General features: G+C 49.0%; 1 protein-coding gene across 1 annotated transcript in view; it reads left to right on the top strand.

The window, feature by feature from the left end:
* LOC144673607 (plexin-A1-like) overlaps positions 1-26,110 on the top strand; it is a 316,439-nt gene that overhangs the window by 5,303 nt on the left and 285,026 nt on the right. The window contains exon 2 of the mRNA XM_078535357.1: positions 23,560-23,742. Within this exon, the coding sequence (XP_078391483.1) occupies positions 23,560-23,742 (183 nt within the window). The remainder of the gene's footprint in view (positions 1-23,559; positions 23,743-26,110) is intronic.

Genomic DNA, 26,110 nt, shown 5'->3' with positions numbered 1-26,110 from the left:
ACCTGCAACTTTTGCAAACCACTGCCTCTGGCTCATTTTTCTGGTGAAGAATCCCAGTAGCCACTGACCAGATGGACCAGTCTGGCAGGTTTGTCGTTGACCCACTCCAGCGTCCAGCTTGACCAACTGCACTGGAAAATATACGTCCTGGTCTGATCGCAGCAAACCCACGCAGCACTGGGCATTATGTTGAGGCCGGGACAGTCTGTGCAGTGTAAGCTGAATTTCTGGAGGGCAGTGGGAATGAGGGGTGTGGTGGGGAGCTGGGAGCTGCACACTCTGGAAGGATTTGTGCATCTTCAGTGTAATGACCATTTTGTTTGTCCCAAGTCCTTTGTGGCTTGGCCATTTGGATCTGTTTTATCTGTTGGGTGTCAGTCCACACCAGCATTTTGAATCTCTTGCTGCAGGTTCTTTATGGTCAGGCATGCCCTAGATGGGCACAGTTGCACCTTGAGCCACATGAAAGGTTTAACTCCGTGTTGTCATTAACCAGTATATCCTTCGAGGGGTGGGAGAGGCTCACGTGGGACCTAAGTGCCAGCGTAGACCTGATAGGCCGAGTGGCCTGTTTCTGTACTGCAGACGTGATGATTGAATGTTCCCCTTGAAAACTTTTCCCATCTTTCTCGGTCCCAAACCTCTGGTGGCATGGACAGAAGTGTGGAAGATACAGTTTAATACAGAGAAGTGTGAAGTGATATATTCTGGTAGGAAGAGTGAGGAGAAGCAATATAAACTGAAGGGCAGAGTGGTTGGAGGAACAGAGACGTGTATATGTGTACAAATCATTGCAAGTGGCAGGATGGTTGAGATTCTGGGCTTTATAAGTAGAGGCATTAGAGTACAAATACAAGCAAGCGATGATCAATTTTTAGAAAAGGCTGGTTTGGCCTTAACTGGAGTACAATTCTGGCTACCTCGCTTTGGAAGCCTGTGAAGGCTTAGAGAGGGCGCAGAGAAGGTTTATGAGAATGGTTGCAGGGATCAGGGACTTCGGTTACATGGTTCGATTGGAGAAGCTGGGGTTCTTCGCGTTTTTCAGGAAACCTCATCCGCGGGCGGGGTGAGGTTTCCTGAAGGTTTTTTACAAAAATAAAAAAATAAATTTTCCTGACTTTACAAAACACGTCCCAGCTCACGTGACACTGTCACACGAGGGGACACGTTTACATAGATTTTTACTTTATTTATTTGAAAGTTTTTTCAGATCCATCCCATCGCCCCCGAGCCAGCTCCCTGCCTCGGGGAGATTCCTCCCCCAGCCCGCACAGGTAGTGCTGAGCGCTACCGGCCGCGCGTCACGCTGGGCGGGCCTTAACGGCAGCAACCGGCTCTGCGCCCGCTCCCGCCCAGCCCACCCGCCGTAGGAAGAATTCTCCCCGTGAGGTGGGTTTCAAGGGTAGATGGGTGGCATAGTAATAACGTCAAGTACTGTACCAGTAATCCAAAGGCCTAGGCGGGTGCTCTGGGGGCATGGGTTGATATCCCCGCCACCACAGCAGCTGGTGGAAGTGGAGCTCAGCTGATAAATTTGGGATATAAAGCCGTTCTCGCCGACAGTGGCCGTGAAAACCATCGCCGAAACCCCATCTGGTGCCCTCCTCTGGGAGGGAGAGGAAACCTGCCACCCCTTACGCGGGCCTACATGTGACTCCAGGCCCACAGCGAAGTGGTTGACTCCTAACTACCCTCTGAAACGGGCCGAGCAAGCCACTCCATTGTATTCGAGAAGATGACTCGCCCCCCCCAACCTTTTCGAGGGCAGTTCTGGACGGGCAATAAATGCTGGCTCTGCCTGCGGCGCCCACACCCCGTTAAAGGAAGAATAAAGGAAAACCGAGTAGACGGAGAGAAACTGTTCCCATTTGCAGAGGAGTCGAGAATCGGAGGATACCAATCTGAAGAACCAAAGAAAGCGTGAGGAATTTTTATTTTTAACACGGTGAGTGATCAGGATCGGGAATGCCCGGCCTGAGTGTGGTGCCGGAGGAAGACTGAATCGAGACTTTCAAAAGGGAATTTGGGGCCGAGCATCTGAAAAGAGAAAAGTTTCAGGGGCGGTGGGGAAAAGGCGGGGGAGTGGGGCGAGTGAAACGGCTCTTGCAGGGACAGAAACGAAAATCGCTGGAAAAACTCAGCGGGTCTGACAGCATCTGCGGAGAGGAAGACAAGAGTTTTAATGTTTCGAGTCCGTTTGACCAGAACTCGGACGCGATGGGCCAAACGGCCTCCTCTTGCGCTGTAACCGTTCTGTCATTTTGTATTTGTACTGCTCAGAACGTACTTTTCAGGAACAGGGAGGGCATCGATCTTGCTGGGGTCCCCCCACCTCCAACAATTCAATGTACAAAAATTCCACACACCCAACCCAATTTGATTTTTCTGGCACCCAAGAGTGACCAGATCATGAGATCTTGCGAAGAGAGAGGACTTTCTATTTTTTTGCTCTCATTTCATGGTGGATAGGTCTGGTTGGACAAGCAGGCTCCTCGCCTGCCAGTCCGTTGTTGAGGAGTCTGCGGTCGACCTGCACACCTCCAACCACGTGACTTGCTACGACAGGTGAGTGTGCCTGAGCCGCTTGCTGGTGAAACCCAGAACTGAGCACTTTTTGCCCTCAACGAGTTAATTAGAGGCTTAATTATTTATTGATGTGTCAGTGATAGCGTTACCAGTCGATGTGTACAGCTGTATTTGTTGTTTCACAGTGTTTATTGAAACACTGACACAGTTGGAGCTGAGCGCAGTAATGATGATGAACCTTTACTGCGAAGCCTGCGTATCAGTGGCAGCGATGACCCGATCTGGGAATGTTCGGCGCGAACGGAAAACGCCGCGGGTGCTGGAAACCTGAAATAGAAACGGGGAAAACACTGGGGAAAAGGGCAACCGGTCTGGCAGCGTCTGTGGGGAGGGAAACTGAGTCTGGGCCGATGACTGTTGGCCATGTCTGTTCCTCTCTCCGCAAAGGACCCCGCTGAGGGTCACCAGCGTTTTCCGTTTTGACTTTGGGGACGTTTGACGTGCTCGGGGTTTCTGGAGGTCCTCATTTAACACTGAGGCCTAAGGCACCATGGTGCAAGGTGGTGTAGGGAAGAGGATGGCCAAAGGGTTATTGTCAGCCCTCCGGCCACTATTACTGAGGAAAGCTGCGATGGGGAATGTAATTGAGGGGCGATGGGGTCGTTTCTCGGGGGAGTGTGTGTGTACACAACAGTGACAGGTGATTCTGGTGGCCAAATTCTCTGGATTGAGTACCTAGTGTCTAAATACACGCTGATGCCTGTTTAATTATCGATCAAGATTGGCAGGTGCTTTTATGGGTATGGTCAGGGTAGGGACAGCGCAAGCAAGGATGGTACTTTAGCCTTTAAAGTGCGAATTCCCTGCTCCTTCACTTCCTGGCGAATTGAATGTTTAATGTGTATTTTTTTTTTTGCAACTAAATTAAATCCCATACCACACGTGTGGCCACAACACCTCTGCTAACCTGTTTCTAGCAGAGATGTGACTAAGATGGTGGCTTTTGACTAGGAAACAAGCGCCAGGGAAAGGCTATCTGCCATGTCAAACTATGGTGCAACCGTTTAAAACCGTCATCCCAATCTCCAGCCACACAGCAGAAAATGAGCCCTGCTGCCAATCCGTGGAACATTCTAGAATACTGCTCTCCGACTCCCGTAGGAAATTGAGCAAAACTCCCAGAGACCACGTCGGTCCGGGCTGGTCTCCCGCACTCTACCCTTCGTAAGCTGAAAGTTGCCTGAAACTCTGCTGCCTGTTTCTTAACTCTTGTTTACCCATCGCCCCTCTGCTCGCCGGCTCCCGACTGAGCAACCGCTCGATTTGAAAATATTCTCCTCCTTGTTTACAGGTCTCTCTGCGAGATTACCCCATCCCACAGAATCACAGGAAATTCTTGCCGTGCAGAAGGATGGGCCATTGGGCTCTCGGAATGAGCAATTCACCCAGTGCCTTCGTCCCGTAACCCTGCACATTCCTCCTTTTCGGATAATGATCCAGTTCCGATCGTTGAATGCTTCGATTGACCCTGCTTCCACCACGCCCTCGGGCAGTGCATTCCAAACCCTAACCGCTCACTGCGTGAAAAAGTGTTTCCTCGTATCGCTTCTGCCTCTTTTACCAATTACGTTAGACCTGTGCCCTCTCGTTACCGACCCTTTCACGGGTGGGAACAGTTTCTCCCTATGTACTCTGTCCAGACATCTGGTGATTTTTGTGTACCTCTTATCGGATCTCCTCTCAGCCGCCTTTTCTCTGAGGGAAACGGTCCCGGCTTCTCCAATCTATCTTCATAACCGAAGTTCTTCGAACCTGGAACTTCTCGTGAATCTTTCCTGCCCTCTCCAACGCCTTCAGGTCTTCCCTCGAGTGCGGTGCTCAGAACTGGACGTAACACTTAGATGTCTGCGCTTCTTGAATTTGCCCCCGAGTTCCATTGCTCCATTGTTTGGTGGCTGTGCCTTCAGCCACCAGGGCCCAAGCCCTGGAATTCCCACTCTACCCATCTCTGCCTCTCCACCTCACTTCCCTCCATGAAGACACTCCTTCCATCCTACCTTTTTGACCAAGCTTTTGGTCACCTGACCTGATATCATGTTATGTAGTTTGGTGTTAAAAAATTTTGCATTATAAAATTCCTGTCAAGTGTCTAAGGATGTCTTCTTATACTAAAGAGTGCTATATAAATACAAATTGTTGTTATAACTCCTCATCCCAGCTAACTGGCAATTGCCCACCGAAGCTAACATTATCTTTTCTCAGAAACCGCTCCAGTTCCATTTCAAAATGAATCAATATGCGCTACACGTGTCCACATCTTTCGCAAGGCAATGGTTCACTGAGAGGGAATCCTTTCTGGGAGCCAACGCCACTATTTGCTTAGGTTTTTTAAAAAATCTGTCGCGTGTATTGCTGAAAAAGAAAGGACTTGCATTTATATAGCGCCTTTCGCAACCTCGAGGCATCTCAAAGCATTTCACAGCCCGTGAAGCACTTTTGAAGCACAGCCAGTGTTGTAATGTCGTGAAACGTGGTGCACAGCAAGCTCCCATAAGCAGCAGCGTGATGATGACCAAAGTGAGATGTTGGTTGAGGGGATAAACATTGTCCCAGGACACCGGGGAGAATTCTTCTGCTTTCAATTAGTGCCGAGGGATTTGAAACGTATTTTGCGCTGCACAGTCGGAGGTATCATCTAACGGATGAGGTGTTAAACAGAGGCCATGCCTGCCCTCTCGGGTGGACATAAAAGATTCCATGACTCTATGTAAGAAGAGCAGTGCAGTTCTCCCTAATGTCCTGGGGCCAATATTTACCCCTCAGCCAACATTTCTAAAGCAGATTATCTGGTATTATTACATTGCTGTTCTTGGGACTTGCTGTGCACAAATTGGCTGCTGCATTTCCTATAACGCAATAGTGACTGTGCTTTAAAAAGAACTTCACTGGCTGTTTTTTTAAAAATTCATTCATGGGATGTCGGTGTCACTGGCTGGGCCAGTATTTATTGCCCATCCCGTAGACAGGTTTCAAATTCTCAAGCAGCCTTTTTAAAAAAATTCTATCATGAGATGTGGGTATCGCTGGCTTGGCCAGTATTTGTTGCCCATCCCTAATTGCCCTTGAGAAGGTGGTGGTGAGCTGCCTTCTTGAACCGCTGCAGTCCGTGTGGTGTAGGTACACCCACAGTGCTGTTAGGGAGGGGGTTCCAGGATTTTGACCCAGCAACAGTGAAGGAACGGTGATATATTTCCAAGTCAGGATGGTGAGTGACTTGGAGGGGAACTTCCAGGTGGTGGTGTTCCCATCTATCTGCTGCCCTTGTCCTTCTAGATGGTAGTGGTCGTGGGTTTGGAAGGTGCTGTCTAAGGAGCACTGGCGAGTTCCTGCAGTGCATCTTGTAGATGGTACACACTGCTGCTAATGTGCATTGTTGGAGGAGAGGGTGAATGTTTGTGGATGGGGTGCCAATCAAACAGGATGATTTGTCCTGTATGGTATCAAGCTTCTTGCGCTCATCCAGGCAAGTGGGGAGTATTTCATCACACACCTGACTTGTGCCTTGTAGGATGTGGACAGTCATGAGGTGAGTTACTCATCACACGATTCCTAGCATCTGACCTGCTCATGTAGCCACAGTATTTATATGGTTCATCCAGTTCAGTTTCTGGTCAACGGTAACCCCCAGAATGTTGATAGTGGGGGATTCAGTGATGAAAATGCCATTGAACGTCAAGGGGTGATGGTTAGATTCTCTCTTGTTGGAGATGGTTATTGCCTGGCACTTGTGTGGCGTGAATGATACTTGACACTTGTCAGCCCAAGCCTGGGTAGTGTCCAAGCCTTGCTGCATTTGGACATGGACTGCTTTACCGGCTGTGAATTGCTTCGGGTAGTCCTGAAGGTGTGAAAGGCACCTCACCGAAGAGCCCGTGCTTTATGCTTGAATCAGCTATTCAACTACTGAATGCATCACAGCCGTGCACAAACCTGTCTTCCACCCCACCCCCCTTGCTCGCCCATGGGTGATGCTGTCCCAATCGGAGCAGAGTAACCCCTGTTTTTCTGTTTTTTGTTTTGCCTGCGCCTGGTGCCCACTTGAGGGAGTGCATGGTGTTCTGCCACCAATGCCTTGGGTGAAATCACCTAATTTGATGCAGTTTGGGGGGTGAAGAATGCTTCCAAATTAGACCTTTTGGTTCAGTTCAACACTGGATTTGATAACTGCCCTTTGCTGGAGACAGACCTTACGTAGTAGTTGTGTTTTAATGTGGGGTCTTAAAAATAATCAAATGATTGCTCAACTCAGTTTCTAATCAGTAGATCTCCTGATAGCGGAAAACCACATTAAACGATTTCAGAACACTGATGATTCTTTTCTATATTTAATTCTACTTGCGTAATCAGATAAATGCACTCAGTAATACAGTGTGTGATATTTCCTGTCAAACCTCGGTGCCAATGGGAGACCCGGCCCTGGCGCACAGACCAAGCTGAGTCTCCGTTTTCATGCAGAATTGCGTGGAATCCACAGCACACAGAGGCCATTTGGTTTTTCCTGGTGTTCTGCTCCACACTGTTTATTTAATTCTATAAATATATCCTTCTCAACTTTTAAGTTCTACATTCTGTCATTCTTAAATCTAGAGGCAGGAATTTATAATGAAGATATGAGTGAACCTGCAGACACTGATTTACACCTTCGCACCTGCAGCGCCTCTGTGGCCGTGGGGTGTAATGACAGTGTGACATGTTTACATATCATTTGAGAGGAAGTGAACTAGATTAGTGGCTTACGGTCAGTTTAGATAAATTCTTTGAATTTTCTCCACCATCTCCTCCTGAATCATTTTCAGGAGCACAGATTCACGAGCCCCGGCTACTCGCTAAACACCTCAGAGCGGATGGCTACTCAACTGGAGGAAGCATCACAATGGTATCAGAGATCAGTACACTTTCCAACAGGAGTCAGTGGGTGCGATCAACAGGAACTCTTTTTTTTCTTTTCCTTCATTCCTGCTTCCCCCTTCCCCTCCTGTCCCCAGGTTGCCCCAGTACCCCCCAGGCTGGTTTCTCATGTCTCTGCTGGACCCTGCCCGAGATGACCCTGAGTAGTTCCAGACTAGGAGCAGCCCCACCAAGAAAGGCCACAGGCACCAACTTGGAATGGGCAGCAACGGCTGGCCACGCCAGCAATGGCCGCCTGGGCAGAGATGAGGGTTGAATCTGGGACGGTAGCTCCTGTGGTTCTGTTTTGAAATGCCTTAAGGGACATGAGGCACTTGGGCTGCAAAACGAAAACAGTTTTTAGAAAACAGCCTCAGAAAGCAGCCACTTTGCAGCCTAGAGTTAAAGATGGCCCAAAGCCTGAGGGGTTAACGTTGGCTCTGCTAAAGCAGTGGTGTGAAGATTTGATGATTCAGAAGGCCAGATTGAGGTAACCTTCCAACAGCAGGGGTGATGTGTCACCGTGTGTCGGGTATATTTGGAAGTGCGCTAATGACTGCAGAATGAAGCTGTTGAAACAATTTCCATTCTCCTGCACTCCAGCAAATCTGTCCTTACTAAATACCCAGTTAGCGACTTGGGGGAAGGCCATTCAGCCCATTGTGCCTGTTCCATCCTTCAGTTAGATTATGGCTGGTCTGTACCTGAGCTCCATTCTCCCACCCTTTGCCGTACACCCTTTGATAACCTTTCCTAACAAAAATAAAACTTGCATCCATACAGTGCCTTTTGCATCACAGGCCACCTCAAAGCGCTTTACAGCCAATGGAGTACTTTTTTCAAGTGTAGTCAACGTCATAATGTAGGAAATGCAGCGGCTAATTTTTGCACAGCGTGATCCCATGACCAATAATGTAACAATGACCAGATGACTGGCTTTTCAGTGATTTTGGCTCAGGGATAAATATTGGGCTCGGACACTTGAGGAGGACCTCCTTTACACATCCTTGAATAGAGGCCACGGAATGTTTTGGATCGCCTTAGAGAGCAGACAGGCTTCTGTTTAATGTCTCAAATCTGAAAGGGAAATCGTGGTTGTTTGGCTAAATTTATTGGAGTTCTTTGAGGAAGTAACTAGCAAATATAATGGGGAACCTGTGCATGTGCTGCAATTAGATTTCCAGAAGGCATTTGACAAGATGCCACCTCAAAGGATACTACACAAAGTCAGAGCTCCTGGTGTAGAGGGTAACATATTAACATGGATAGAGGTAAAAGCAAAAAAACTGCGGATGCTGGAAATCCAAAACAAAAATAAAAATACCTGTAAAAACTCAGCAGGTCTGGCAGCATCTGCGGAGAGGAACACAGTTAATGTTTCAAGTCCGTATAACTCTTCAACAGAACTAAGTAAAAATAGAAAAGAGGTGAAATATAAGCTGGTTTAAGGGGGGGTGGGGTAGAGCTGGATAGAGGGCCAGTGATAGGTGGAGATAGCCAAAAGATGTCATAGACAAAAGGACAAAGAGATGTTGAAGGTGGTGATATGCTTAGCACATTCCTTAGATAATATCACCACCTTCAACACCTCTTTGTCCATTTGTCTATGACATCTTTTGGCTATCTCCACCTACCACTGGCCCTCTATCCAGCTCTACCCCCCCCTTAAACCAGCTTGTATTTCACCTCTTTTCTATTTTTACTTAGTTCTGTTGAAGGGTCATACGGACTCGAAACGTTAACTGTGTTCCTCTCCGCAGATGCTGCCAGACCTGCTGAGTTTTTCCAGGTGTTTTTATTATTAACATGGATAGAGGATTCATTAGCTAACAGGGAACAGAGAGTAGGCATAAATGGGTAATTTTCGTGTTGGCAAGATATAACAAGGGAGGGATCAGTGCTGGGGCCTCAACAATTTACAATTTATATATCAATGTCGTGGACAAAGGGGCAGAATGTGTAGCTGTTAAATTTGCCGATGACACAAAGATAGGTAGGAAGGTAAGTTGTGAAGAAGACATAAGGAGTCTGCAAAGGGATATAGACAGATTAAGTGAGTGGGCAAAAATTTTGCTGATGGAGTATAAAGTGGGAAAATATGAACTTGTCCACTTTGGCAGGAAGAATAGAAAAGCAAGAGTATTATTTAAATAGAGAGAGATTGCAGAACTCTGAGATGTAAGAGGGATCTGGGTGTCCTGGTACATGAATCACAAAAAGTTAGTATGCAGGTACATTAAGTGAATAGGAAGGCAAATGGAATGTTGTTGTCTATTGCAAAGGGAATGGAATGTAAAAGTGGGGATGTTCTGCTACAGTTGATGAGGCCGCATCTGGAGTACTGTGTACAGTTTATTTAAGAAAGGACAAAACAACATTAGAAGTAGTTCAGAGAAGTTTCAATTGACTGATTGCTGGGGTAAGGAGGGTATCTTATGAAGAAAGGTTGGACCTATATCCACTGGGGTTTAGTAGAATGAGAGGCAATGTTATTGAGACATATAAGATCCTTAGGGGGCTCAACAGGGTGGATCCTGAAAGGATGTTGCCCCTTGAACTAGGTGACACAGCTTAAAAATAAGGGATCTCCCATTTAAGGTGGAGTTGAAGAGAATTTTTTCTCTGTGGGATGAGATTCTTTGGAACTCTCTTCCCCAGAGAGCGGTAGAGGTGGGATTAATGAATATTTTTAAGGCAGAGGTAGATAGATTCTTGATTAACAAGGGAGTCAAAGGTTATGGCGAGTAGGCAGGATAGTGGCATTGAGGCCACAATCAGATCAGCCATGACCTATTGAATGGAGGAACAGGCTTGAGGGGCTGAATGGCCTACTCCTGCTCTTGATTTGTTATTTTGTCTGTACCTTTGTAAAAGCTGACATCTCCAACTGTGTAGTGTGCCCTCAGTACCACACTGGAGCGTTAGCCTAGATTTTCCACTCAAGTCTCTGGAGTGGGACTTGAACCTACATCTTTCTGACTCAGGGCTACTCAGTGAGTCATGGCTGGCGAGATTGCTTCTGTTGATGTGTCAGGGTAATGCAAATTGAGTTGCATTCCTGCTACCAGCTGGTAGTGTTTTGCAGGGCCAGTGGAGAGGAGAGGCTGGGTGGCTATCCCCCATTGTTAACTGCTTCCTGTACTTCCGATCTTCTTGGGGGCTATGTCCTCCTGATTTTTGGGATGCTACCCTTGCCTGCTCTCCCCCCACCGCCTCTTATTCTTTCTCACCCCTTTGCTCTCTCTCCTCTTCGCTCCTCCCCACCCCACCCTTCCCCCGCCGCTCTCTCCTCCTATCTTCTACCACCCCGCATTCTATCCTCCCACTTTCTACCCCTTCGCACTCCCTCCCCCCTCGCTGACCCTCCCCCCTTGCTCTCCCTCCCTCCTCGCTCTCCTCCCCCCCCAGCTCTCTCTCTCCCCCAGCTCACTCTCTCCCCCAGCTCTCTCTCTCCCCCAGCTCTCTCTCTCTCCCCAGTTCTTTCTCTCTCCGCCCCCAGCTCTTTCTCTCTCCCCCCCCCAGCTCTTTCTCTCTCCCCCCCCAGCTCTTTCTCTCTCCCCCCCCAGCTCTCTCTCTCCCCCCCCGCTCTCTCTCTCCCCCCCCGCTCTCTCTCTCCCCCCCCGCTCTCTCTCTCCCCCCCCGCTCTCTCTCTCTCCCCCCCAGCTCTCTCTCTCTCCCCCCCAGCTCTCTCTCTCTCCCCCCCAGCTCTCTCTCTCTCCCCTCCAGCTCTCTCTCTCTCTCCCCAGCTCTCTCTCTCTCTCCCCAGCTCTCTCTCTCTCCCCAGCTCTCTCTCTCTCCCCAGCTCTCTCTCTCTCCCCAGCTCTCTCTCTCTCCCCAGCTCTCTCTCTCTCCCCAGCTCTCTCTCTCTCCCCAGCTCTCTCTCTCCCCCCCCCAGCTCTCTCTCTCCCCCCCCAGCTCTCTCTCTCCCCCCCCAGCTCTCTCTCTCCCCCCCCAGCTCTCTCTCTCCCCCCCCAGCTCTCTCTCTCCCCCCCCAGCTCTCTCTCTCCCCCCCCAGCTCTCTCTCTCCCCCCCCAGCTCTCTCTCTCCCCCCCCAGCTCTCTCTCTCCCCCCCCAGCTCTCTCTCTCCCCCCCCAGCTCTCTCTCTCCCCCCCCAGCTCTCTCTCTCCCCCCCCAGCTCTCTCTCTCCCCCCCCAGCTCTCTCTCCCCCCCCAGCTCTCTCTCTCCCCCCCCAGCTCTCTCTCTCCCCCCCCAGCTCTCTCTCTCCCCCCCAGCTCTCTCTCTCCCCCCCCAGCTCTCTCTCTCCCCCCCCAGCTCTCTCTCTCCCCCCCGCGCTCTCTCTCTCCCCCCCCAGCTCTCTCTCTCCCCCCCCAGCTCTCTCTCCCCCCCCAGCTCTCTCTCTCCCCCCCCAGCTCTCTCTCTCTCCCCCAGCTCTCCCTCCGCCCCCCCACCCAGCTCTCTCTCCTCCCCCCGCTCTCTCTCCTCCCCCCGCTCTCTCTCTCTCCCCCAGCTCTCCCTCCTCCCCCCGCTCTCTCTCCTCCCCCCGCTCTCTCTCCTCCCCCCGCTCTCTCTCTCCTCCCCCCCAGCTCTCTCCCCCCCAGCTCTCTCTCTCCCCCCCAGCTCTCTCTCTCCCCCCCAGCTCTCTCTCTCCCCCCCAGCTCTCTCTCTCCCCCCCAGCTCTCTCTCTCCCCCCCAGCTCTCTCTCTCCTCCCCCAGCTCTCTCTCCTCCCCCCCAGCTCTCTCCCCTCCAGCTCTCTCTCTCCCCCCCAGCTCTCTCTCTCCCCCCCAGCTCTCTCTCTCCCCCCCAGCTCTCTCTCTCCCCCCCAGCTCTCTCTCTCCCCCCCCAGCTCTCTCTCTCCCCCCCAGCTCTCTCTCTCCTCCCCCAGCTCTCTCTCCTCCCCCCCAGCTCTCTCTCTCCCCCCCCAGCTCTCTCTCTCCCCCCCCAGCTCTCTCTCTCCCCCCCAGCTCTCTCTCTCCCCCCCAGCTCTCTCTCTCCTCTCCCCCAGCTCTCTCTCTCCCCCCCCAGCTCTCTCTCTCCCCCCCCCAGCTCTCTCTCTCCCCCCCAGCTCTCTCTCTCCCCCCCCCAGCTCTCTCTCCTCCCCCCCCAGCACTCTCTCCTCCCCCCCCAGCTCTCTCTCCTCCCCCCCAGCTCTCTCTCCTCCCCCCCCAGCTCTCTCTCCTCCCCCCCCAGCTCTCTCTCCTCCCCCCCCAGCTATCTCTCTCCCCCCCCAGCTCTCTCTCTCCCCCCCCAGCTCCCTCTCTCCACCCCCCAGCTATCTCTCCTCCCCCCCCAGCTATCTCTCTCCCCCCCCAGCTCTCTCTCTCCCCCCCCAGCTCCCTCTCCTCCCCCCTGCTCTCTCTCTTCCCTGCCTCGCGCTCTCCCCCAACTGTCACTCTCTCCCTCTCTGCCTCGTTCCCTGCACCACCCGCCCCCCTCCCCCCCACCACCTTTGTTCCTCACATAAGGTCTCTGATGTCTCTCTCCATTGATCCTGCTGACTCCCTGTCTGCCTTTCTTTCTTCCCTTCCTCTCGTGTCTAACGTTGCATCACTAATCATTTCGAGGTGTAAACGTGAGAGAGCTGGAGATGGTGTAAAACCTGGAAAGTGGAGATGAGCAGACACACGGGGTAAACAGGAGACTGATTCTTATTGAATTGCCAGTGAGGGACAACACGGGAGATCAGCTGTTAGTCATTAATTCTCTTAAACTAACCTTTTGCATCGCGTCTACACGTGGTCTAATTAAACACAGCGATCTGTTGTATGAGGCGAGAAATTCCCATTAGCTGCCTGAACTCGTTGGCAGATGGGGAAACAGCGAGGGTGACTGAGTAAGAGTCAGTCAGATGGGAGGAGTGCGGATCAGCTGAAAATTTCACCTCCCTGGTGCCTGGAATCTGCTATTGGAAAGCACAATCCCCATTCATAAATATTCACATCCGACACAATAGTGCCTTAAATCCCCAATTTGTCCCTGATTCGCTGTGTTAATGGTGCTGAGCACTTTGCCCCCCCTGTTCCAATCTGCCCAAGAACAAATCCACCCCCCTTCCCCCAACACCCCCCACCCCCACATCGCCACCCCACCCTGTTAGATGTGTTGCTAAATTATTTAGTGATTGCAAACTTGCCACAGTTAAAACAGGGACCAGAACAAAAATACCTGGAAAAACTCAGCAGGTCTGGCAGCATCTGTCAGATGCTGTCAGACCTGCTGAGTTTTTCCAGGTATTTTTGTTTTTGTTCTAGATTTCCAGCATCCGCAGTATTTTGCTTTTAATACAGTTAAACAGGGCGTCTCCAGAGTTGACATTGATGATCTGGTTCTCTGATCTTTTTGGCTGCTTCGCCAAGGCTTCCCAACCTTGGATTTTTTTTTTGCCTTTTATCTTTTTAGACTCGACCAACCCAACCCACTCCTGGCTGCCCTCCCGCATTCTACCCTCCGTCAACTTGAGCTCATCCAAGACTCTTCTGGCCGCCTCTTCACTCTCACCAGGTCCTGTTCACCCCACTTGTGCTCACTGACCTACCACTGGCTCTCGATCGAGCAACATCTCGATTTTTAAAGTTCCCATCCTTGTTTTCAAATCACCTCCGTGGCCTCATTCCAGCCCCCACCCCCCACCAACTTTATAATTTCCTCGGAGATATTTACGCTCCTCTCATTCTGACCCCCTTTTGTGTAGCCCTGATTTTAATCGCTCCGTCATTGGCAGCCGTGCCTTTGGCCTGAGCCCTGGAATTCCCTCCCTGCAGCTCTCTGCCTCTACCTCTCTTTTTGTCCTTTAAGATGCTCCTTAAAGCCTAAAACGTAAAACTTTCTGACCAAGCTTTTGGTCGCCTGCCCTAGTATCTCTTTATGTGGCCTGGTGTTAACTTTTAAATGCTTGAGACATTTTGTTACCTTAAAGGCGCTATATAAATGTAAGTATTTGTTGTAATTTCAGAGGAGAAATGGCCAACAAATTTAAGACGATGGGAGTTTGCTGATGCACTCCTGGGTCCTGTCTGTTGAAGTTGAGTCGGCTTCTCTGGTCATTCAGTGTGTAGTTCTTGGCCAGTTCTAGCTTGTGCCTAACCTGCTTTCGTACTCAATGCCTTTGTTTATTAAACCAAGCATCTCATGTACCTTTTGAACAGGCTTGTTAAATTGTCCCGCCACATTCGGAGATTTGTGTACATAAACCCTCAGATCTCCCTGTTCCCTTCCTTCCTTTTTCCCCTTTTGTCATTTCTAGATTTTGACTATTCCAAGGTTCTCCTGGTTGGACTCCCAGTCTTACACCCTTCACAAACTCAAGCTCACCCAGAACTCTGTCCATTAAACCCCAACGACCGTCATCCTGTGCTCACTGACCTACAGTGACTACCATTGAACGTTAGTAAACAAAATCGGAAGAAACGTAGGACTTAGGAGCAGGAGTAGGCCATTTGGCCCTTCGAGCCTGCTCCGCCATCCAATAAGATCATGGCTGATCTGATTATGGCCTCAGCTCCACTTTCCTGTCTGCCCCCCATAACCCTTGATGCCCCTGTTTAACAAAAATCTATCTAACTCAGCTTGAATAAAATTAATAACCCAGCCTGTGTTGCTTTCTAGGGAATTGCTATTTCCACAGACTAACGACCCTCTCAGGGGAAATTTTGCTCCTCATCCCGTCTCATTCTAAAACTGCGTCCTCTAGTTCTAGTTTCCCTCACAAGAGGAAACATCCTCCCGGTATCCACCCTATCAAGGCCCCTCAAGATCTTATATGTTTCAATGAGATCACCTCTCATTCATCCAAACTCCAATGGATACGGGCCCAACCTGCTCAACCTTTCCTCATAAGATAAGCCCCTCATCCCAGGAATGAGTCGAGTGAACCTTCTCTGAACTGCTTCTAATGTAGTCATATTTTTTTTCAAAAAGGGAGACCAAAACAGTACATAGGCTGCTCAATGTGGTCTCACTAAAGCCCTGTACAGCATCAGCAAAACTTCCCTACTTTTATATTTTATTCCCCTCGCAATAAACACCAACGTTCCATTTGCCTTCCTATTCCCTTGCTGCACCTGCATACTGACTTTTTGTGATTCATGTACCAGGACACCCAGATCCCTCTGTACCTCAGAGTTCTGCAATCTCTCTCCATTTCAATAAAATGCTGCTTTTTTATTCTTCCTGCCAAAGTGGGCAAGTTCACATTTTCCCTCATTATACTCCATCTGCCAAATTTTTGCCCAGTCACTTAACCTGTCCATATCCCTTTGGAGACTCTCTACCTCCTGACTCTCTACCTATCTTGGTGTTATCGTCAGATTTAGTTACCATACATTCGGTCCCTTCAGCCAAGTCACTGAGATAGATTGTAAAGAGTTGAGACCCCAGCGCTCAAACTGAGCCACATAAGGAGATATTAGGACAGTTGACCAAAAACTTGGTTGGAGAGGTAGGTTTTAAACAACAACAACTTGGATTTATAACAGCACCTTTAATATAGTAAAGACGTTTCACAGGAAGGCTCTCAAACAAAATTTGACATCAAGCCACATAAGGAAGTTAGGGCAGGCGACCTAAAGCTCGGTCAAAGAGGCAGATTTTAAGAGGCCTCTTAATGGGGGAGGTGGAGAGGCTTAGGGAGTGACTTCCAAAGCTTGGGGGCCTTGGCATCTGAAGGTATGGCCGCCAATGGTGGAGCGATTAAAATCGGGTTGCTCAAGAATTGGAGGAGCACAGAGATCACAGAGGGTTGTCGGTTTGGTGGAGATAGCAGAGATAGGAAGGAAAAAAGCCAATGGGACGATTTGAAAGCTAGGTTGAGAATTTTAAAATCGGTATTGCTGGCCCAGAAGCCAATTCAGGTCAGCGAGCACGAGGATGGTGGGGTAATTAGCATAGTGGAAAGGTGAAGCAGAGGGAGGGGGAGAAGAGAAGTTGCAATCAGAAATCTGTTGCTTGGAAAGGTGGTGATGGAAGCAGATTCATATAGCTGTGTTGTGAGGTGATGGTAGCATAGTGGTAATATCACTGGACTAGTAATCCTGCGGCCTAGGCTAATGCCCTGGGGACATGGGTTCAAATCCCACTGCAGCTGGTGGAATTTAATTTAAATTCAATTAATAAATATATAATATAAAACCATGACAACTATCATTGTTCTGGTTCACTAATGTCCTTTAGGGAAGGAAATCTGCTGTCCTTTCCTGGTCTGGCCTACATGTGACTCCAGACCCACAGCAATGTGGTTGACTCTTAACTGCCCCTCTGAAATGACCTAGCAAGCTACTCAGTTCAAGGGCAGTTAGGGATGGCATTGCAGTGACGCCTATATCACAGGATTAATACAGCACAGAAGGAGGTTATTTGGCCTGTCATTTCATTGTTGGCTCTCTGAATGAGCATTCCTCTGCCTTCTCCCCTCAGCCCTAACCATTCTCCCTTTTCAGGTAATAATCCAATTCCCTTATGAATGCCTCGATTGAATCTGCCTCCACCTCACTCAGGCAGCGCATTCCCGATCCTAACCACTCGCTGCGTGAAAAAGTTTCTCCTCAAGTCGCCACTGCTGCTCTTGCCAATTGCCTTAAATTTGTGCCCCTGTCACTCTTGATCCTTCCACCAATGGGAACAGTTTCTCCCTATCTACTCTGTCCTGACCCCTTTATGATTTTGAATGCCTCTGTCAAATCTCCTCTCAACTTTCTCTTCTCCAAGGAACACAGCCCCGACTCCTCTAATCTACACCCCATGAAAGAATAAAGAACAAAAAGAGAAACTGTGCTCTTTTCCTATAGTGAGGTGACTACCAAATCTTCTACTCCTTCCAAATCTGTGACTATGTTGAGAGAGATGATGGCTTGTTGGTTCCTTGTCCACACAGACACAGGCACTAGACTCAAAGGGCCTCGAACATTGGCTTACGGAATGGATCCCTTCCCTCCTTCCACGTATCCACTACTCCATAAATATGACCCTAACGTAGTCTAGTGGAGTCCACCAGTTGCTTTGGTTTTCTGGGCAATTGCTTTGGTTGCTTGCCCTTAATTGGACTGTGTTATTCGTCTTGTGCTAACCCAGACATTAAATGTTGGCAGGCTGTTTGACTCTCGATGCTGTCAGAAGTCGAGTCTAATCCCGCTTTCACCTTTTCCATCGAGATATTATTATGAGGGGCCTGGATAGAGCGGATAGAGCGGGGCTTATTTGCAGTAACAGAGAAGTCAATAACCAGGGGGCATAGATTCAAAGTAATTGGTAGAAGGTTTGGAAGGGAATATTTGGGCAATAATTTCACCCAGTGGGTGGCTGGGAACCTGAAATCCACAGCCTGAAAGGGTGGGAGAGGCAGAAAGAGTCGTCACATTTAAAAAGATACTTGGATATGCATTTCGAGTGTTGTAGCAGACAGGGCTACAGACTAAAAGCTGGAGAGTGGGATTAGGCTGAATGATTCTTTCTTGACCAGCACAGAAATGATGACTGAGTGGCCTCCCTTTGTGCCTTAAATTTGGTTTATTTCCATGAATGTGCGCGTTTTTTTTCCCCTCTGTCTCTCCCCACCACTCTCCCCTCTCACCCCCATGTACTGTGCCCTGCTCCAGCCGAGACTGACCGGCTCTGCACAACTGAGGATCAACGCAGGGCACCAGACTTCTTCATGTGTTGTCTGGGCATTTCCTGGGACCGTCTGGGGAGCTCAGAGTGACTTTTGGGGAGACGTGTGGGGAGGGGGGTGGGTGTCAATGATGATTGAGGTAAATTGTCTCGTTGACGGCCTGTTGTGGGGTCTCTGAGGGTGTTGCACGGTGACTGGTTGTGTTGCTCAACGCCAACGTTTGGTTCAGACGGCCAACTGCGGTCAGCACTGGCAGGAGAATCCACCACAGAGCGTGCATGCAGCATACACGCACCTGGCACAACACTGAGAAGCATGCCAACCACTCATCAATATAAATAAACGCACAAATTAATATTGAATCCTTGCCGCTGGAGATTGAAATGTATTCCCTGATTTGTGACAGAGAGCCATCTGGTTCCTCGGTGAGCTTCTGTGGTAGCGGGGCAGAGCCAGACATACTGGGGCGATCCCAAGCCTGTCCCCGATTGGTTGATCTCAGAGAAGGCACACAGTGGCTTTACATTAGAGAGGGAACTCTGGCTGATTTCTTTTTACTCATTTATGGGATGTGGGCGTCACTGGTTAGGTCAGCATTTTATAGCCCATCTCTAATGGCCCTTGAGAAGGTGGTGGTGAGCTGCCTTCTTGAACCGCTGCAGTCCCTGTGATGGTTCCATCCCTCCCACTTTAAGCGCACCTATGGGGTTACGGTATATATACCTCTGCTTTAGTTGTGTCAACATCACAGCAATAATATCTATATTGCACCAACATTTACCTGGGTAGCGCTGGCTAAATCAGGCATGACCTGCTGAGATGGTAGTCCCGATAACTTTTAAATGGAAAGAATCTAAAGAAGGGTCTTGAAGATTCCCAGTGATGGGTGTTAGGGAAGGAAGCAGTTAAAGAAGTTCAATTGCTAATTATAAGGTTGTTTAACTAAGTACTCATTTGGCTGTATAAAAGGGATAATAGCTGAGACTAGTCCGGTCTGTGGAGAGATTTATGACAAACAATAAAACTCTGTCTGAAGACGTCTGTCGTGGTTTCAGTCTTCATTTCTAAACAACTATTGGAGCTTAACAATGGGGCTGTGACTATTTCCTTTGTTAGCTTGTTCTGTTGTGGGATTAGTCCTTGGGAAGAGAGGTTGTTGATGCGCTGTCTTGGAAACAAATGGTCTTTCTAGTCGGTGTGTGGATGGCTACCTGGAGTTGTGTCATTGGCGGAGGGCACAGGGCACTTGTTTCCGTCAATTCCCATCAGTCCATTCCGTCTTTTATGAAACTCGGTCAGTCTATTTTTTCCCCCTCCTTTGCTGTAGTGATTCCCATCCCAAGGGCCGAATTTTCTGGTCGGCGTGCGGGGGTGGGGCCTGACAGGCCGACGCGTGAAATGATGCGCGATGATGTCGGGCGTGCGTCCTGACATCACCGCGCACCATCACGATATTTCGTTCGGCGGGTGTGCGCCGGAGTCGGCTGCCTGCCCTCCAAAAATGTAAACAGCCTACTAAGGGCCATTAAGAGATGAATGAAAGCCACTTAATGCTGCCCGTCCAAACTTAAGGTTGGTTGGGGGTGGGGGGTGGGGTGGGGGGCAGGCGAAGAGACCAAGCGGCCTTCGCGTTTTTCAGGAAACCTCATCCACGGGCGGGATGAGGTTTCCTGAAGGTTTTATTCAATCAATAGATAAATTTTCGTAAATTTAAAAACATGTCCCAACTCATGTGAAAATAAATTTTTAAATCAATTATTCAATCCTTTTAATATCCATTCAGTTCCCCCCACTGGGGCAGCTCTGTGCCTCAGGGAGATTGAGGTGCTCTTTCGCGCAGGATGTTATAGATAGAACTTATAGATAGGTTCTTGATTGGTAAGGGGATCAAAGGTTACGTGGAGAAGGCGGGAGAATGGGGCTGAGAAACTTATCAGCCTTGATTGAATGGCGGAGCAGACTCGATGGGCCGAATGGCCTAATTTCTGCTCCTATGTCTTATGGTCTTATGGTCTAAGTCTGAGCCGTTAACTGGAGAGGCGATGCCCCTTTTTTGGTAAGGCTCGCTGCTTCGTGGTGGGACTTGGTGCACTTGATAGGCCAGGCGGTGGGCCTGCTCCTGGGCCTGGGGGTAGATGCCCCGCCCATCGAGAGCTGCCAGCCCAGTAGAGGCCAGCAGCCCCTTGTATTCAGCACTGGGTTAATACCAGTGGGGTGAGGCCCTTAAAGGGGCCTCAGTTGGCAGTGGGATGGGATGGGATGGGGAGGCCATCCACGGGCCTTCCTGCCACCGTGGTAATCGGGGTGGAGGCAGAGATGTGGTGGGGTCTCCAGCTGCCGCCCTCCCACCTGATTAAATGCCACCCCCGCCCCCCCCCCCCTCCCCACCCGCCACCAAACCCGCCACAGGGGAGGGCACCAGATTCCGCCCATTAACTCTGCCTCTCTGCCCACAGGCGCTGCCTGACTTGGGAGTGTTTCCATCATTTTTCTGTTTATTTTACAGCAGAATCAGAGCCAGGCTATTCAGGAGTGAAGTCAGGAAGCAATTTTTCACACAACAGGCGGTTAAAACCTTCCCACAAAAGGCTGTGGGTTTTGGATCGATTGAAATGTTCCGGGTTAAGATGGATAGATTTTTGCTGAGTAAAGGAATGGAAGGATATAGAGGGAAGGTGGGTATATGGAACTGAGATACAGATCAGCTCTGATAGTAGAGTAGGGATACAGCCTGTGAGGGGTTGGATGGTATCCTCCTGCACTCGAGCTCCTGCAACCCCAACCCCTGGAATAATAATCCAAAGAATGTGAGTTTAACTCTCGTCTTGGCAATCTCATCATCACTATTAACATCCTGGGGGGTTACCATTAACCAGAAACAGAACTGGACCAGCCAAATAAATACTGTGGCTACAAGAGCAGGTCAGAGGCTGGGAATCCTGCAAAAAGTAATTCACCACCTGACTCCCTAAAAGTCAGGAGTGTGATGGAATACTCTCCACTTGCCTGGATGAGTGCAACTCCAACAACACTCAAGAAGCTCGACACCATCTAGGACAAAGCAGCCCCGCTTGATCAGCACCCCATCCACCACCTTCAACATTCAGTTCCTCCACCACTGACGTACAATGGTAGCTGTATGCACCAAACATAAGATGCACTGCAGGAAATGCAGTGTCCCTCCCTAACAGCACTGCGGGTGTACCTCCACCACATAGACTGCAGCGGTTCAAGAGGGCAGCTCACCGCCACCTTCTCAAAGGCAATGAAGGATTGGCAATAAATGCTGGCCTAGCCAGCAAAGCCCACATCCTGTGAAAGAATAAAAACAAGGAACTCACCAAGGCTCCTTCGGCAGCACCTTCCAAACCAGCTACCTTCTAGAAGGGCAAGGGCAGCAGATAGATGGGAACACCACCACCTGGAAGTTTCCCTCCAAGTCACTCACCATCCTGACCTGGAAATATATCACCGTTCCCTCACTGTCGCTGGGTCAAAATCCTGGAACTCCTTCCCCAACAGCACTGTGGTGTACCTACACCACATGGACTGCAGTGATTCAAGAAGGCAGCTCACCACCACCTTGTCAAGGGCAGTTAGGGATGGGCAATAAATACTGGCCTAGTCAGTGATACCCACATCCCATGAAAGAATTTTTAAAAAAAGGCTGCTTGAGAATCTGAAATCTGTCTGCGCCCCTTTGATCTTTCTCTGGGTGTTTGTTCACAGCAGTGTCCAGGGGGGTTAGTCTTTCATTCCTGGACACTCCAGGGCAGTCCTGGAGAGTTGGCAAGCCTATGTGGTTCACAGTTATGCCTGATGCTTTATATAGGCCCAAAGCCTCTCAACTGAAGTCGACACAGATGCGTGCTCAAACCTGGCTTTGGACATGTAATCAGGGTAATGGAATCATCAATCCTGTGACTGCTTTTGTCAGATAAATTGGGTTAAGAACTTTTTGTGGGATGATGACTCTCTTTGTTTCTTTTGTTAAAGGCTTTACTTAACCAACAGCCTCAATACATGGGGTTAGCTCATCACCAAAAAAAGCCATCAATAGTTTCATTCTTCCACTTGTGTAGGGCAAACTTTCTTTTCACAAAACAATTTTGTTGAATGACTGAGATAAAACAGAATATTTGCAAAGCCTGCACAAAGGCAACTCCCAGAGTACAAACACCAGAGCCATATTTATTTAAATAATTCAGCTAGCCTATTATTGCAAAGCCCTCTGGGACTCAACATAGCAGTTCAACACTTCCTGTAATTACTGAGTTTGCATTTTCAATTATTAAGAGAATTCTATTAATCAAAATAAAAGCTCATCTTTACAGTGGAGACAGTTGTTGCCAAAATGAGGGTATGTTCAGTATTGAAAAAATGTTATTGTCTCGGGTATGTGGCCTAGTGGATAATACTCTCGTCTCACAGTTAGAAGGTTATGGGTTGAACTCCCACTCCAGAGACTTAAGTATGGAAATCTAGGCTGATACTCCAGTGCAGCACTGAGGGAGTGCTGCAATATCAAAGGCGCCTTTCGAAAGAGACCTTAAACAGAGCCCTGTCTGCTCCCTTGGGTGGGCATAAATGATTGCACTGCACTACTTTGCAGAATGACAGGGGCGTTATTACTGTCCTGTTCAATAGTAACCCCAATAGGCACATGCTTAAAACAGATTATATGGTCATCATCACATTGCAGTCCATGGGAGCCTGCTATGCGCAAATTGGGTGCTGTTTCTTATGTTACAACAGTGACCACACTTCAAGAGCACTCCATTGGCTGTAAAGTGTTTTAGGACATCATACAACAAGGGAGTCAAAGGTTACCGGGGATAGGCAGAACGTGGAGTTGAGGCCACAATCGGATCAGCCATGACCTTATTGAATGGCGGAGGAAGCTTGAGGGGCCGAATGGCCTACTGTGCTCTGAATTCGTACCTTTATATGTTTGTAAAATGAGATTTGATAGGGGTGTTATATAGGTGGCAAATCTTTCTTTCTCGGAAAGAGAGGCCGATTGGCAACTTATTCTGGCAAACTTGCTTCCCGAGGTGTCCAGCGAGGCGTTTGAAAATCGGTTCACTGGAAATAAAGGTGTCTAACCAATGTGACGGGCGGGCTTTAGCGTGTGTGGAGAAGGATGAACTGCCATTTATATAGTGACCTGTCACATCTGCAGAACGTCCCGAAACATTCTGTCCCCAACGGGTTCCTTTAGATGCTCAGTTAAGGTCAGGTACGTGAATGCAGCAGCCACGTTGTGCGCAGCAGGATTTCACAAGTAGCCAAAGCCAAAGCAAGCGAAACAACTGGTTGATCTGTTTTGGTGGCGAGGTTTGAGAGAGGAAGTTTGTTGCCCAGACCCCCACCCCCACTCTTCAAATCGTGGCATGGGTTCCTCTATATCCCCCGCACTGGCAATGGGGAGGAGTTGGGGATTAGCCCGTCTCGGGGTAAAACACCCCAAAACTTTGTTGGCCAATGGTAACACATTATTTTTTTTTCTGTGTCTTATTTGCAGCCTTTGCAGATTGACGACAACTTCTGCGGACAAGACTTTAACCAGCCGTTGGGTGGGACGACACTGGTGGAAGGCATCCCGCTGTTTATTGATAAAGAGGATGGAATGACCTCGATTGCAGCCTATGACTACAGGGGTCACTCAGTGGCCTTTTTTGGGACCAGAAGTGGGAAGATGAAAAAGGTAAGGCCTTTCCCAATGAAGTCTTGAAACAGGTATTGTGTTTCCAGTTTGAAGCCAGTTTATGTGGCCGTGAGTGGACTTGTTCTCAGTGGAGGGACTTCGGGTTGACTTGGGTGACACTTGAGTGGAGGTTGAGTTCCCTCTGTGGCAGTGCAGTCGGGTTGCCAACTCTGCTCGGACTTATTCCTGGAGGTTTCATCATATGCCCAACACTCCTGCCTTTGGTCACCCGACACGTCCATCCTCAAGGTGTCCTGCACCAGCACCACCCCCCCCACTCCCCCAGCCAATTGGAAAGCAGCCACTACCTGAGTGGATGATGTTTGATGGTTTGTCAAACAGCCTTTTTATCCCATCTGCTAATATTTTTGTGACTAATGTTCAAAGAAGATGAAAAATCAGAACTTGAATATTGCTGAAGTAAGAGACATGCCTCGACCAATCAGAGTTGACTTGCCAGCCAATCAGCATCCTTTTCTTATGCAGTATAAATTGTTGTTCCCTTTACAATTGGTATTCCTGCAAATCTGTCCTGATGAGTGCAAGACAAAAAGCTTTAATAGCTTATCTCTTTTTATCAGCAATACTCAAGATGAAAAAAAGGGTCACTCAATGCCCCCTATGATATTTCTTCTGGGTTCTTGCTCCCGGCAGTATCCTAGAGCTGAATCTAATTCCTGGAGTCTCCAGGACAATCCTGGAGGGTTGGCAGCCCGAGCTGTGCAGAGTGCCAAACGCCGAGGCTCTTGATAATCTGAACGTGAAACGTTGACTTGAAAATGATGCGGTTTGTTAGAAAGATCCGGTCGGAAGAGACTCAGTGGACTAATTGGCAATGGCTCGACTTTGTGCCAGTATGGGAGTGTGTTTTATATGTATTCACTGAGGAGTTGGTGCCGTTAGACGGTGTGCTTCGTTACTGTGTGTTGTCGCTGTACAGTCACCTACAGCTGCTTTGTGAGAGTTTAGAGGAATTGTGATTTGGGTGTTGATTCTAGTCAGGTTGTGTTGGTACTTCACTGGCGTACTGCACCCCTCACGTAGTTACAGGGCCGTTGCGTTTTCCACAAAAACAAATTATGGAGGTGACTTGACATATAAAACAGCAGAGACACCTGCTGGAGTGGACCATTCGGCCCATCGAGCCTGCTCCACCGTTTAATAAGATCATGGCTAAGTTTCTACCTCAACTCTACCATCCTGCACCATCCCCAAACCCCTTAATTCCCAGTATCCAAAAATCCGTTGACCTCTGCCTTGAATATACTCAACGACTGGGCACCCACTGCCTTCTAGGGTAGAGAATTCCAAAGATTCACAGCCCCCTGAGTGAAGAAATTTGTTCTCGTCTCAGGCCTCAATGACCGGCCTCTTGTCCTGAAGAACTGTGATCCCAAGCCGGAGACTCACTGTGTCTCGGGCTTTCCCTGACGATCCTTGTTGCGATGGAGCTGCTGAGAAGATTTGGGAACCGGCTCCTGGTGGCATCTGCTTGTGTCGCGAATGGATGCCGCAGGGACAGAGAGGTGTGGGATTAACTGACCAAGAACAATATTCAGTTACTTAGAAATAACCAACCCTGCCCCTGCAATGAGGTGTGAGGGGGCCCTCCCCTGTGGGGCCTCAGCTACTCTCTCAACCCTATAATTAAGGGATAGCCATTTTACTGAAAATGCCCAGCACCAGGGCGTCCTCGGGCTGGCATGGACAAGATGGGCCGAATGGCCTCCTTCTGTGCTGTAACTTTTCTACGGTTCTAAATCGTTTTGTGTTTAGGAAGGTGTACGCGCAATATATAATTTGCGCTGAAGAAGCGGATTGCAGTGATGCAATTGCTCATAATTTGACGCTAAGGGAAGTAATGTGCAACCATTGGCCCTCCCTCATTTTGTGGGGCTAACAACTGAAAATGCAGCACGTAGGGATTTTACACAGATGTTTTAGAAATAGCCTTCGGTTTAATTTTCATCCTCCCCTGGTTTGTTGAGCAATTCTTTATTGAGTTGTTTCCCATGTCAAGAGACACTGTAAGAGAGAGTCTCCCCATCCTCGTCATTTTTTTTTGAGACGAAATGTTGAGCTCCCCATTTAATGGATGGCCTTCAAAAGCAGCTAGTTTTCTATTTATTCGTTCTTGAGATGCTCGGCCAGCATTTATTGCTAATTAATCCCTCGTTGCCTTTGGGGCATTTAAGAGTCAACCACGTTGCTGTGGGTCTGGAGTCACATGTAGGCCAGACCAGGTAAGGATGGCAGATTTCCTTCCCTAAAGGACATTAGTGAACTAGATGGGTTTTTACGACAATTGGCAATGGTTTCATTAGACTTTTAATTCCAGATTTTTTTTTTAAATCGAATTCAAATTTGA

This window comes from Cetorhinus maximus, unplaced genomic scaffold, assembly GCF_964194155.1.
Source record: "Cetorhinus maximus unplaced genomic scaffold, sCetMax3.hap1.1 HAP1_SCAFFOLD_398, whole genome shotgun sequence".
Classification (NCBI taxonomy): Eukaryota; Metazoa; Chordata; class Chondrichthyes; order Lamniformes; family Cetorhinidae; genus Cetorhinus; species Cetorhinus maximus.
The sequence above is the reverse complement of the archived record's forward strand: the minus strand, read 5'-3'. Positions and strand labels throughout refer to the sequence as shown.